This window comes from Hesperophylax consimilis, chromosome 6 (genome assembly GCF_061612785.1).
Source record: "Hesperophylax consimilis isolate HC1 chromosome 6, BYU_Hcon_1.0, whole genome shotgun sequence".
In the NCBI taxonomy this organism is placed as follows: domain Eukaryota; kingdom Metazoa; phylum Arthropoda; class Insecta; order Trichoptera; family Limnephilidae; genus Hesperophylax; species Hesperophylax consimilis.
In genome coordinates, this window is record NC_142841.1 from 20,140,536 (window position 1) to 20,155,795 (window position 15,260).

Sequence of the window (15,260 nt, forward strand, 5' to 3'; positions counted from 1 at the left end):
TTTTTTTTTACATCTTGATCCTGATCTTATTATTTTTCAGAATATGTTATTTACGAGTTAAATGTTAGGTTATTGCTTCGTCACCTTGTTTCAGGCTGAGAGGTTCGCCCTGGACATGGAAGCCGCCCTGAGGCCGCTGGGGGCCGTGGTGGCGAAGTACACGGCCTCTGACCAGAAGCACTTCTTCGATCATCTCCACCTCTCCCCATTGAAGATACACATGTCCCTGCTGCTGGGGAACATCCTGCACATGCCTTCCGCTGCCGGTAACCTGCTGAAGGCCATGGGCGCCAAGGCGGTTAATATGGACGATATTCTCTTCAAGTAATTTTTTTTTTATAAGATATATTTTATTTATTTATAAATTCATGATATTTGAAATAGACATTTACAGATAATATACATTTTTTAAATCACTAGGCGGCTGCCTGTTTCATGGTGATCAATGGAACATAGTTATACAATACTTTACAAATGTAGATATTTGGAGGCGGATTGCGAAAAAATTATTTTTTTTTTTAACAAAACTATATGAATTAAATATATAAACATGCTGAAAATTGGAAGACATAAGAAATGCATAATGATTAGATTACATACATTTACATAAGGCTGCTTCAAATATGTGTGAAAAAAATTTTTTTCAGAATTTTCCACAGGGCACCTTTTCTTATATTTCCAAATGTCTAAAAACTTTATTTTTATTTTTAAAGCTGCTTTAGGGGTCGCTACTAGCTGTGAAAGTTTAGGGTTTAACCAAAAAATATAAGAAGTTGGTGTTTAAACTGAGTATTTATTTAGAGTAATTTTTTATAAAATGTATCTTTACTCAAAATTAATATCAATTAAATAATTACATGAAACATTCAAAATATACATAATTATTCAAGATGACATCAATGTGGACTTCTTTGAGTCGATAATTTTTAACCTCCAAGAATAAATAATATTAATTCTGCTCTCCATCGGTGGTGCGAAGACGATTGTACTGTTCCATGAACGCTACTCCAATACATGTAGATTTCTATGTGTGAAGATTTCTATACATAAAGATCTACTATTTATGAAGATTTCTGGCAGAGAATAAAGAAAAAACAAGAAATGCAATGTAGACGTATTTCATGATCCCAAAGTCGGTCCAATTGAGCCTTAAATTTAAAATACAGAACTAAATTTCAATAACATTATGAAATTTTCATTTTTTATCAAATGTGATGGCAATATACAATGTCAGGCAAGTGTAAGAGAGATGTGTGCGAAATGGGGCCAGAACCAAAAGTCAGTGGGGACATTTTTATTTTTATTTTTTTTTTATAGTGAATACCTCACAAGAGTCCCAACTGCTCCCGTCTGGAGCCAGTGAGACTATGGCATCCCCAATTGGGGGATGTTGTGAGGTTGAAGGTAAGTGGGGAAGGGAAAGAGGAAGGTGGGGAAGTACCTGGCTATTCAGATCTAGTCACTAAACACGGCTAAAGCCATTTGGAGCAACGTTTCAATTCTGAATGGTGGTCTTACACCAGGGCGATACTGGTAGTATCTTCCACTCTGGAACGTGCCGCAAACATACTATATATTATTTTAATTAATTAATTGTGAAATAACACAAATTAATCAAATAAAATTTATTTGCGCACGCCGGGTTCGAACCCGCGACCTTCGGAATGGCAGTCCAATGCGTTACCACTGGACTATGCCGGCCGTCATTGGTTTCAAAACAGATTCCAGTAGTTTGTTCCATATGCGGGCCAACTTACATAAATCAAGTCAGAGAAACAATCCATGAACGAGTGTTCTGCTTGTATTTGTCGAGTTTCGCGCACGTGCACCGGTGCACAGGGGATCAATGCTGCTATATTTTTAGAGTAGGCTCCATTGAAACACCTTTAGATCAGACTCAGCGTGCCCACACTGCATCTGTGCATTAGAAATGGCAATCGGTCTGTTATCAATGGATTGTCAATCAGATAGACCACCCTCCTTTGCACAGAATCTAGTAAATTTATTAGGTATTTGAGGTTCCAGCTCAGAGGTGGCTCCCAAATTCACTTGTTGGACGTACTTGAGATTTGTACAGGGTTAGCAGCTGGTTACTATTGATGAATCTGCTAGCCCTATACAAGACGCTCAGATTCTTGAAAGCCAGATTTACTTGGGCTTCTATGGAACCCCGATACTGAGCCGGTCTGAGATACTTTCCAATTGAGTCCAACTGCAACAGACAGTCAATGATCTCCCTCTTTGCCGAAATCAGACATGCTTGGGTTTTTAAGTCGTTGAAACTGACTAGGTTGGCACTATCCCAGGGACAAACCTTCTCGAGATGATTTTCAACTTTTTGTCTCAAAACTTCCTAGGAAAAGATAACCCTCGTGAACGTTGGTGTTATCAGTGTAGCAGTGAATTGGTGCATATTCAAAGAGATTGTTGAAGCGCAGCAAAAACAGTGTCGGTGACAGCACAGATCCTTGTGGCACCCCCGCATTGATTTGGTGCAGAGAGGATTAGGAGCTGTCAACTACGGTGTGAATTGTTTTTCCTTCGAGAAAGTCCGCAATCCAACTATGCAGGGTTGGATGAATTCCGTACGATGGTAACTTCCTGACAAGCGCCCGGTGTCAGACCCTATCAAAGGCTATCAAAGAAATCCAAATGAAGCTGATTAACTGATTTTCCAAATCTGTTTTTTTTTAGGTTAGCTTATTATGAGAGAACTTACTGTTTTCTATCCTGGAAAGAATTGTTCCAGTCATCGAAAAGCCACTACAGAGGGCAGATCTTCAAACAACTGTATGTGCTGATTTTCAATCCATTTGGAATAGCAACTGGATTAACCAAAGGGTTTGAAGACCTTTTCTATGAACCTTTTCAGGTAAGATTCGTTACATAAATTTAAAGTCTAATTTTGTCTTCAATAATATCTAAAATCTCCCTCAGTTCACATGTCTTTCTATGAAACTAAGGGTGTCTATCTAATCTCCTTCGATGGAAGCAAGCTTCCCAAAAAGCCTTCTCAAGCAATAACGAGGTGTGACCTAAAGTGACCAGCTCAATCTCTGGGACTCCATCGAAGCCAGAGTTCAGATGAGCCTCTCAGAAACTGCACAGAGCCCGCAGATACTTTATAGTGCACAGCTGCTAACCCTGTACAAGTTGTAAGGGTGCCCCACTGTCGAATTTGGCAGCAACCTCTGGTATGGAGCCCCGAAGTACCTGGAAAAAACCCTTGAATGCAAAACGGGTGGTTTGTTTGATAGATTCCCCTATCTTAACAAACGGACTACAGTCTTTAGAAGACAGACGTGAGGTGAGAATGCTGTTCTTGCTCTATCAGTATTTCAATGGAAGATGCCCTGAGGAACTAGCGTCATTGATCCCTTCGAAATTTGTACACAGCAAAATTTGTCACATGAGAATGGGTCTCTTACATGACTCTTTCTTGTGTTCAAAAGTGTTTGTTTTAGTGTATATGTATATGTAGATGTTTTAGTGTACTTTTAATTTTTTTTTTTATTGTCTGTATACCTACGTTGTCCTAGTTGTACTAGTATTTCAAGTTGGTTGATATGATTTCACTATAAAAAAATTGTTTGGTGTTGTTAATGCATTCACACAAGAACAAGACCCATTTTTTTCATTTCGTTGCAGCTAATTTCCCCCTTGTTAATATAAATAGTCAAATTTAATAGGGATGTTTCCCCGAGACTATCTTAGTTTGTTCAAATCTTTGCTGACAAAAATAAAGTTGTTACAGTGTAAATGATATTCAGGAAATCCAATTTTTCTTATGAAACCCTCGTAGTAGGAAAGTGGCGTTGTGGAGGAATTTGTTAACGTACCCATCCGGCTAACGGGAGATTCCCGGTTCAATTTGCACCCTAATTATTTTATGAAACCCTCGCAGTAGGAAAATGGCGATGTGGAGGAATTTGTTAACGTACCCATCCGGCTATCGGGAGATTCCCGGTTCAATTTGAACCCTAATTTTTTTATGAAACCCTCGCAGTAGGAAAGTGGCGAGGTGGAGGAATTTGTCAACGTACCCGTCTGGCTAACGGGAGATTCCCGGTTCAATTTGCACCCTAATTATTTTATGAAACCCTCGCAGTAGGAAAATGGCGAGGTGGAGAAATTTGTTAACGTACCCGTCCGGCTAACGGAAGATTCCCTGTTCAATTTGCACCCTAATTATTTTATGAAACGTACCCGTCCGGCTAACGGGAGACTCCCGTTAATTCCTCGGTTCAATTTGCACCCTAATTTTTTTAAATTTTTAGTTTGTTTTTCTAATGCATTTATTGTTTGAATATTATTAACATTATTTCAATAATTTATTATGATATGCATAATTCAATTATTTAATCCAATATTCAGTTTTCATGAATAATGATTTTTTTACAGGGCAATATTGGAATGGGAGATTTTGCTGGAGGAGTTGCATACGGTGTTCGTTCAGTTTTGGGACAAACTGTGGGGGGGGCGGCCGGCACTGCTTCTCGTATTTCAGATGCTGTGGGGCATGGTGAGTTTTATTTTCACTTTAAACTTCAATTTGACTATATTAAAGAAACAATCATAATGTAATCAAGTCAATAATACATTTAAAACAGAATCACTGATTAAAGTTTGTCGAGTACATCCTGATACACCTGTATGTATTTAAACATGTATCATATTTCCTCTATAGTAACTTCTAACAGTTTTTAAATATACCTATATGCCATTTATTTATTCATTAAAAAGTAGGTATTTAAGCTTTTTCACAAAAACCTTTTAAAAAGTTTTAGGGTTAGAGGCGGTTAAAAAAAATATTTTCATGTCAAATATTAATGAGTAAGGTCTATGTATCAGGAAAACAGTTTCAATTATTGTTCCCGTACATTGAAAAATAATAAGTTCCACTGGTTTGTTGTATAATCTAGCCAAAGAGTTCACAAACCGAAAGAAATAACATTGTTATTATGTATCATAATATTTATCATGGGTTATTTATGGTATCAATTTCCTTTGCTTTTTCCGTGGCAAACAACCTAATGGTAAGTCAATACAAAATATTATAGTAATTATTTAGTTCATATGTATGTATAGGTATCGCAATCAGAGTTCACCCGAAAACAGTGTGAAATGTAACACTAATCTTGTTGTCCCCTTTTCGCTAATATGAAATTTTTTGCTAATACTGTCAGGAATTCGTATATACGCACCAATACACATATTCCTTTGAATATAAAAGTTTGTATTATTTGGGTCAACTATAACCTACACCAGCGATAATAGCTTACATATCGAGGAGTTATTACTACTACTGGGTAACTCCTAAATCAGTGTTTTCGAGTCACACGCTAAACCATAACTCTGTATGCCAAACCACATATTATGTATTTGTGGCATACACAAAGTGCATAATAACATTATTGCAGAAAGCAATCACTTTGTGGTTTGACATATTTAATAAAATAAAATACATTTTGTTTTAAAATCACGAGATGTTAATAATTTTTAGAACCGACCGGTTTCACTTTACTCAAGCATCTTCAGGGTACAAATCATTACTGTATATAACTAACTAACTAACTAACCATCACGCCGTTACACAGCAGGGGTAGGCAGAGAGGACGGACCGCCAAACAACTCGCTCTTGGCACACACTCCTTGCCTCATTCACATTCATACATCGTCTCATACATTCTCTTCTATTGTTCTGACTCTTGACATGGCCCGACTCAAGTATCTGATTCACTTGGTCGTGCCATGTCTTCCTCGGGCGTCCCCGACTTCTGCTACCATTCACATTTGCATCGTATATTCTCCTTACACTCCTTTCTTTGCTCATTCGCTCTGCATGCCCAACCATCTTAGCGTCCCTTTCTTGATCTTACTCATTATGCTTACATTAGCCTTGCACTCTTTGCGGATCTCCACATTCCTCACACGATCATACATGGTTTTACCACACATACGCCTCAGGAATCTCATTTCAACAGCATTCAATCTACTTTCATCCATATATATCAGTAATAATTTGTACCCTGAAGATGCTTGAAAAATCTGATTTCGGAACTCCGAAGTAACTACCTAGTTATAGTATGTACATAATTACCCATTATATGGCACCACGGATTTCAAGAGTATGGTAAATGGTGATATTTTAAACGTTTTGCACTAACCAAATTTTACAGTATTATCAAAATAAACATGATCCTGCTTTTGTGTTAACATGTGAGATTGTGTGAGAAATGTGGAGATCCGCAAAGGCTAATGTAAGCAGGATGAGTAAGATTAAGAAAAGTACACTTAGATGGTTTGGGCATGTAGAGCGAATGCGCGAAGAAAGGAGTGTAAGGAGAATATATGACGCAAATGTGAATGGTAGCAGAAGTCGGGGATGCTCGAGGAAGACATGGTACGATCAAGTGAATCAGATACTTGAGTCGGGCCATGTCAAGAGTCTGAATAATAGAAGATGTATGAATGTAATTGTGGCAAGGAGTGTGTTCCAAGACCGAGTTGTTTGGCGGTCCTTCCTCTCTGCCTACCCCTACAGAGAAATGACATGATGGTTAGTTAGTTATAAGCATTTTAATAACACACTACATATTTAAAAGATACACCATTGTTTCCTGTTTTATATATTTTTAGGTTTTGCAGCCCTCTCACTAGACTCCAAGTTTCAAAATGATAGGAGAGAGAAGATGAGCAAACCACCACCGGCCAACTTGCAAGAAGGACTCAAACGCGGTGGGAAAGACTTGGTCATGGTGAGTTACACACAATACTAATTACTTCAACAGATTTCCATGGTTTAACCACTGCGGCCCTTCTTACACAGGCTTACGACTATCTTGCGACTACCGCCGTACCTCTGCACGGAGGTTCATACACAGGCGACGCCAGTCTCCTGCGGTCCCATGGCATAATACTTGTTCTTTAGATTAATGAGAAAAACAAAGAATGACAGAATATAAAAATGGCAGCTACAGCATCTTTTGCGAGTTGGTTGCGAGTGAGGTTACGAAAACATTCTAGTTTTGACATTTCGAGAATTCAACGATGATTGGTGGTGACATGTATGGACTCTATGCAACAAGTTGTCTGCAGTACACAACTTGAGTATCGTATCGTTGCATATCCCTATGGAAGATGGGCCTTACATGCTCCTTTGTCAAATGACTCCAGTTTTACACCTTTATTTATACATCTTTGCTCTTTGTCTCCAAGCTTGGCGGGTGAAATCATCTAAAGCTATTTTAAATTGAAGAGCCGTCATTAACAACATTCACACATTTGGGATTTTTTCTTCTTCTTTTTTTTTTAATGTGAATACCGTACAGCTCCCAACTGTCTGGAGCAAGTCAGACTATAGCATTCCCATTTTGAGTATGTTCTGAGGCTGAAGGTAGTGGGAAGGAAATCAAAGAAAAGATCCAAGAAAAATGTGGAGGAGTACCTGGCTATTCAGATCTCGTCACTAAACACAGCTAAAGCCATTTCAAGCAATGTTTCAATTCTCAAAAATGGGCGATACTGAGAGTATCTTTCACTCCGAAATGTGCCGCAAATATACTAACACTAGTTTTAATGAATTTGTTGTGAAATAACAAAAATAACCCACAACCTCCTGATGTAATAAGTTTTTGTTTTATGAGCAAGTTTACACGTCAAATAATTAATGATTATTTTTGATAAAAATAAATATTGGCCAATTTTTGGGAACTGTGAGTTTTGTTTTTGGATTTAGTGAACCATGGAGTGAAGAAAATGTTTGATTGCTTGTTGAAATCCTCGCATCAGAATGTAATTTATAATGTGCCCCCAATATACTACATTTTATTTTTAGAAGCTTTCTCAGTATTCAGGGACCGTATTTTTAAATGCTCCCTGATATTTAATGGTTATTGGGCCGGGGAGAGTAATTTCGTTGAAATCGGATAGAATTTATTGAATATCTTAAAAAAACGTGATTGGATAATTTTTTTTTTAGCTACCCAATAGTTTTTCTAGGATTACCTATATTATAAAGTACGTATATGATGTAAAATCATCATGGATTTCGCACAAAACTCTCATTTGGGGATGTGTATTACCGCCCTCCGGTGCGGGAAGGAAATAAAATATAAATGGATATTATTTTTTTTTTTTTTTGTGACACCTCACAAGAGTGTCCCTGCCTGTGCAGTGTACAGACAGGGGAACTATGTCACCACCCGGTTAGGTGGCGTTGTGAGGCGGAATAAGGTAGGGGCTGTAGGAAGGGATTTGTTAATGCGGACCTTGAAGAGGCTCGGATTATAGGAGGGAGGAAAAACAGATGCCGGTAGCTCGTTCCACATACTAGCCGACTTACACAAAAACGAGTCGTAAAAACGGCCCGTTCTCATGAAGCCAACGTCAACTGTTATTATCGACTTAGTTTGCAAGTAGTAGGCTCCAGTCATCTTGGGTTACCTTTTAAATAATCATTATATAGACCATAGAGCATCAGGTAATCTGTTATCTGTTAACATTAATATGAAATGTAATATTTGTTCCCAGGGCGTTTTCAGAGGGGTGACAGGCGTGGTCACCAAGCCCATCAGCGGGGCCCGCGAGCAGGGGGCCCTGGGCTTCTTCAAGGGACTAGGCAAAGGGGCCGTGGGGCTGGTGGCGCATCCCGCTACTTCAGTGGCAGATGTTGCCTGTGGATCATTTGAGTTCGTTAAAAGGTACTTTGTTTAAGTTCACAACTAACCATAATCCAGATAGACCACCACTCAAATCTGTCATGGCACACACACCTTGCTTCATTTACATTCATGAGTTGTCTCATGACCTGACTCAAGTATTTGAGTCACTTTGTCATGCCATTGTCTTCCCCGACTTCTTCTATCATACAAATTTGTGTCATATATTCTCATTAGAAGTTTCTACCTGGCATTATTATATTGTAGCATTTTCTACACAACCTGATTATGTAATTGAGGTTCAGTTGTTTCGCAGAAATTCAAATGAAACATTGTCATCAAATTGCCAATCAGCACCATCGTGTTTTTTTTACATTTGAAAGGTCCCCGTCAAACTCCGTTTCTAGGTTCATTTCAGCTTTCTATCAAATTGTAATAATGTAAGTACTTAAGACACCTATCATATCGTTAAGCTTATCAGCTTATTACAATTTGATAGAAAGCTGAAATGAACCTAGAAACGGCGTTTAACGGGGACCTTTCAAATGTAAAAAAAAAACACAATGACGCTGAATGCTCATTTGATGACTTTGTCATACGTGAATTTCTGTGAAACAACTGGGCCTAACTAACCTGTATAATTATCTAATTTAGTATTGGCACACACTGCTTGCTTCATTAGCCCTGTCCATTCACAATAATTCAGTAGTAAATGGTTTTGAACTCTTGTGCCCCGAGTAACTCATTTGTACTGCATTATAGTCTACTTTCATCCTTCCTCTGCCAGACTGTTATAACAATAAACCTGGTTAATAAGTGTGTTATAGTGTGATTAGTATAGTGCTCAGAGAATTGCTAATTTTAATTATTGTGTACTTCCAGAACGAGTGATGTGACACCTGAAATATCCAGAATGCGTTTTGCGAGGTTTTTCGAAGTTGATGGTCTAGTTCTTCCCTATTCCAAATTCAAAGCAGAAGGACAAGAAATGCTTAAAATTTTGGGCAAGGTAATAATTCAGATTTCGCATTACATAAATCTGAAATTTTAGTACCTACTTGGGCTTTCAATCCTGAGAATTTTTTTCAGAACTGTGATTACGTTGCTAGCATTTTTCAATCCTGGGAACCCTGGCACCGGGAATTCAAATGTTTAATTTATTATTAAAAAAAAAAATTATTTTCAAATGTATTTATTTTATTTTTAAGGTTTTATTTATTTATTCATATGTATTATACGCCCATATGGGCTTTTACGAACATGTTGTAATATGTATATAATAATTCAGTGGAACAGTAATCAAAAGTAAAATTATATAGAACCCATGCAGAAGAAAAGTATTATGCTAACCTTAATTGCTATTATTACTGAAGTATGTTATTATAGCCTTCTTGTAACTATACTCTGTGCAGTTGAACATATCTACAATTATATATCTGTATATTATATATCTTTTGTGCAAAAACTGGAACAAAGAAGGTCCAACTTTCATTTATTCGATGAGCAAGTGTCTCTTTCAATAAAGTAGCAAAACCACTGTTGCCCAAATTGTTCATCAAGAAAAAAAATCATTGTGTCAGCTGACAGAAGCTTTGCATCATGACGACAAAATGCTTCTACTGCTAGTTAAAATTGGGAAATAAAAATGCGTCTACCTAAACTATCCCGGTGTAGTCATGTCACAAGACTAAATACTGATTGTTATTCAGACATCAATATAACTTTCTTTACTTCTAGAAATAGCGCAATAAATATAACCTACCCCAAAATCTTTATGGCCTTTATCCTGTATCACAAGATCTCAAGATCTGTGCGGTTACGATAGGCTGCCAATAAATAAAAATGTATTCCCACGGTTAAACCAAGGTCGTGAAAGCGACAAAAATCCTGTAAACCCGGGATTAAGACAAGCGCAGCACTGGGATTACGGTGCCGACTAAGGTCAGCAATTCCCCGGATTCCGGTTCTCGAGATTCCAGGATTGAAAGCTACACAATACTAATTCACCTAAAATGTAAAAATCATTTTATGGTGTTAAAAAGTAAAACGCACAACCACAGGCCACAGGCACTTCACAAAATCTGATGTTTAAAACATGGGCACGCTCCTTATTACACAAGTAAATATCGGTGGCTTGCTTCTAAAAGGTCTAACGTCCATTTTTCAATACACATATTTTTCAATTTCACCTCAAAATTAGGTTCCAATTTCTAAAAGAACCTTTCAATTTTGAGAAAAGATTATAGATTTTCAGTGTCCAATGTTACACTAGAAAATGGCTTTTTTTTAAATTAAACTTTCTCTTTTTAAATTCTATTTGGGCATCGTAAAATTTGAGAAAACTTGAATTGACCCTTTTTTATATAGATGCACCACAAAACTATGAAACTTAAAAAGACAGATTTAAAAAGGCTGAGGAACTATATATGTTTGAGTTATCTATATTCATTTGCGGAAACCTGCATTTACACATTCACAAACACACACGCACAACCTCTATGGACGTCGTTGTAGAGGAAATGTGATATGACACAGTACAGAGGACACATACTTTATGAATATTATTATTAAATTATATTTTGTTATATTCAATTTACATAATGAGAAATTTCTTACAATCAAATTGAATAATTCTCCGTTTTGTAAGACTTGTAAAATACAAATGTAAAAAAACAAGTAAAACTTGATCAGGGATGTGATACGACACAGCAGACACTGCAGACACAGCAGACAGGGAAGTCAAGTAGTATGTAAACTGTAGTTGTGTCACAATGCAAACTCTTCTACACTTGATAATGTCAAACTAAAGACTATTGATTGGCGGTTAACATTTTTTATCACTAATTTTCATCAACATACAACACAACATTTTGTTCCTCTTATACAGGTTTCACATTGGCGACTTATCAGCGTGATTCAGCCGCGTACAACGTTTTGTACTTAAATCAGGGATATAGGGATATACAAATTAGCAACTCACATAATACATATAGGGATTGTCATAATATAGGGATATACAAATTAGCAACTCACATAATACATATAGGGATTATTATAATATAGGGATATACAAATTAGCAACTCACATAATACATATAGAGATTATTATAATATAGGGATATACAAATTAGCAACTCACATAATACATATAGGGATTGTCATAATATAGGGATATACAAATTAGCAACTCACATAATACATATAGGGATTATTATAATATAGGGATATACAAATTAGCAACTCACACAATACATATAGGGATTGTCATAATATAGGGATATACAAATTAGCAACTCACATAATACATATAGGAATTGTCATAATATAGGGATATACAAATTAGCAACTCACATAATACATATAGGGATTATTATAATATAGGGATATACAAATTAGCAAATTCTTGTTTTCCAGCAAGTATCTGTCAATGTCTTATCATTTGCAAAATAATGGAAAATCTTACTAAAAATAGGTGCGCATTCTATCATAAAAATATTAATTAAAATAAACAAAAAGGAAAGAATAATTTTATTGTTTGATTGAAAAAATAATTTTATTCAACATAATTAATTAATGAATTTAAACCACTGTTATTTGTTCCAGAAAAAACATAGTTCGGAGATTTACGTACATCATGTTTGGTTGATGTCTCCTGTTCGAGATGTAGTACTCTGTACCAGTAACAGAATTACATATTTAGAGAAAGGGAAAAAGGTAATTGACCCCTGAAATAATCTTTTCTGTTCTCTATAAATCAGGACAATGATATTTTTTACACTAAATAAAAAAATGATGTAATTCAATCCTTTATAATTTAATTACATTTTACTTTTTATTATTTTATTACATTTTGTAACATTTTACTGATTTTCCTAACTTGTTACACTAGCTTAGGCCGTGTTGTTATAATTAGGCCTGAGCAAGTAGTAAGTAGTCTAGACTACTTCATTTTGTGTAAGATAAAAATATAAATTATACTTGCACATTATTAAATAATTATTAATTCAAGAATAATGTTGAAAATATCAAAATTAAACCTACATAGTAAAATATACAGGTAGAAGAATAATATAATAGTAATAATAAGTATATTAACATATAAATTATGTAATATCAAGCACTTTCTTAATATGTTGTGTTCGGTTAGCCTCTTTCAGATTAATGTACATACTCTTATTTTTGTAGGTATTTAATTCATTTTCCAACATTGTTTTTCATTCAAATTTACATGAAAGGAACTTCTAATGAGTATTATCTTCAGTGAAAAGTGATATATTATATATGTACATAGTATAATTATTTACAATAAATTTTAGACTGCTTTCGCTTCCATGAAAAGTAGCAATTAATCATATCATTAATTCTATTAGGCTTGAAACAGTCAATTTGTTGATGTTTGTTTTGTTAATTTGTTAAATGATTATTTTGTTAAATGGTGCTAAGAACACTTATAAGATTAGCATATCACTTATGTACTAACTATAATTGTATTGCCACAGGTGGAATGGTCATTCATTTGGCCTAGTTTATGTCCCCTCAAAGAGTTGGACAACGGTGTGTACATAAAATTGACGGACAAACTTACATTCAGCTCTGGGGCCAACGAGAAAGTGATCTACATACATGGAGAACAGGCAAAACGGAATTTCGTGGAGATTTGTACCAAGTGCATTAAAGACTATGTATTCTGATTCAAAAAAACCAAATATTTTTTAATAAATAGAATTTTTAAATCAACTTATAATACCCGAGTTTTGCTCACAAGTGGACACTAAAATTTTTTCACAATCTTCTATTTTTTTTTTATTAATTTGTGAACTTTTATACTGTTTGTGTGATCAAATTTATGTAAAAATATATTTTTATATCATGTATGTGTGTATGTATAAGTAGAGTCGACGTCATTATGGCATTAGGTGGATTTTGGCCTCGTCCGCAAAAGTTCTCCACTGACGTCGTTCCCCATATCCCCCGCCATATCCCTCCTGCTCCAGTCTTCTTCCACACACCTCTTCCTCAGATTGTCTCTGATCTCCGTCGCTTCCATTGGGGCATCCGCTTTCAGTGTCTTGTCTGGAATTCTTTCCACACGGCCAGTCCTTTGGGACCTTAAAAATAGGATAATGAGAGACCCTGCCCCAAAATGACAAAGCATTGGTTAATAAATTAGCAATCGATGTATCTTTGAATATCTTTATGTACCTACCTAAATACTTAACTACATGTGCTTATAATTAAGGAAAATATAACTATTTTTTTAATTAGAATAAATGTATCTTTAAAACACTAACAGTCGTATAAATTTTATACAACTGATAAACAACTGTGTATGTGAAACCTTACTAATAGTAAAATAGAATTGTTCACATATATACAATGTTTACACAGCCAAAGAGGGTTGTTATCTGTTATATAAACTGTTAATAATAAATAATTTCTCATTGAATTTTGAAATTTTTCCAGTGTATTTTAAGTGTTCCATACAGGGTGTCCTGGGGTAAAGAGCACAAACTTCAGAAGGTGATTCTACATGACGGTAGAAGAAAAAAACACAATTAATTTTTTTCTAAATTCCATTATTTGTTTCCCCAACCAAAAATATTTTTCCCTAAAAAAAATTCAACTTTTTAACCTTAAAACGTTGGAATTTTGAATCACAATCATTTATTTAAGGAATTTGCGAGAAACTATCATTTTACTTATCAACTCGTTCATGCAATAAAAACACATTTAAAATATAATAAAAGTTTCTTTTACAAAACCGTTTTGTAACACTGTTTAACGGTTGGGAATTGGGTTGGGTTGGGGGTAGTAAAGCTATAAATGTATTTAGAAATATTGTATTATGTATTAAATATTAAGAAATATTGATTGGGAGAACCTGCAGATAAGCTGTAATGTGATGGATTTGTTGAACTATCTATAATTGTAATAAATTATATTCAGGGAATTTAAAAAAATATATTTTGTTAATAAAAAAATAAAAAAATTGTTTTAATGAAAATGTGTTATATATAAAAAGTTAATAACGATAGTAAAATTGGTTTTTCCAAATCTCCAAAAATGAAATGAAGCTGTGAGCTTTCAAAGAGAACTTATGTAAAACAATTCGGAACAATTTACAATTTGAAAGGCAGTAAGTACCCTGCTTCCGCACCAGTCTATTTATGTGCCCCTGAGTTTTCATGAAATTTAGTGAAATTTAGGTCCAAAGAGGCACCAGGTTTTTACAGACTGAATGGCATAATAGTGAAGAATGTCTAGATCCATGCCAAGGAGGAACTTTCCAATGTCATGGATACGTGCTTGCGACAAGGGGTTTTCCCCACAGAATGGAAGAGACAAGTGCTCCAGATTATACCCAAGGGTAACAACAAGCCAAGAACTGACATTAGACCTCATCATGGTACATCAAACCCTGTCTCCACTCACCAACCGTCAATTTGGTTTTGTCCCGGGTAAATCCATGGAGAACACCATCAAGTTTGCGCTTGAATGGGTGAGAGTCTGTCCAGAGAGGTATGTTATAGGAGTCTTTTTGGACATCACTGGTGCCTTTGATCATGCGTGGTGGCCGATGTTAAAAATCAAAAACTAGAA

The 15,260-nt window shown here is 35.6% G+C and overlaps 1 protein-coding gene across 2 annotated transcripts in view; it reads left to right on the forward strand.

The window, feature by feature from the left end:
• Positions 1-14,610, forward strand: part of LOC149423044 (intermembrane lipid transfer protein Vps13-like) — a 153,880-nt gene extending 139,270 nt beyond the window's left edge. For both annotated transcript variants that reach the window (XM_089632437.1, XM_089632436.1), the window contains exons 61-68: positions 95-324; positions 2,695-2,872; positions 4,402-4,522; positions 6,640-6,758; positions 8,533-8,702; positions 9,543-9,669; positions 12,264-12,374; positions 13,160-14,610. In XM_089632437.1, coding sequence (XP_089488563.1) covers positions 95-324; positions 2,695-2,872; positions 4,402-4,522; positions 6,640-6,758; positions 8,533-8,702; positions 9,543-9,669; positions 12,264-12,374; positions 13,160-13,351 — 1,248 coding nt within the window. In that variant the 3' untranslated portion in view covers positions 13,352-14,610. The remainder of the gene's footprint in view (positions 1-94; positions 325-2,694; positions 2,873-4,401; positions 4,523-6,639; positions 6,759-8,532; positions 8,703-9,542; positions 9,670-12,263; positions 12,375-13,159) is intronic.
• Positions 14,611-15,260: the final 650 nt, after the last annotated feature.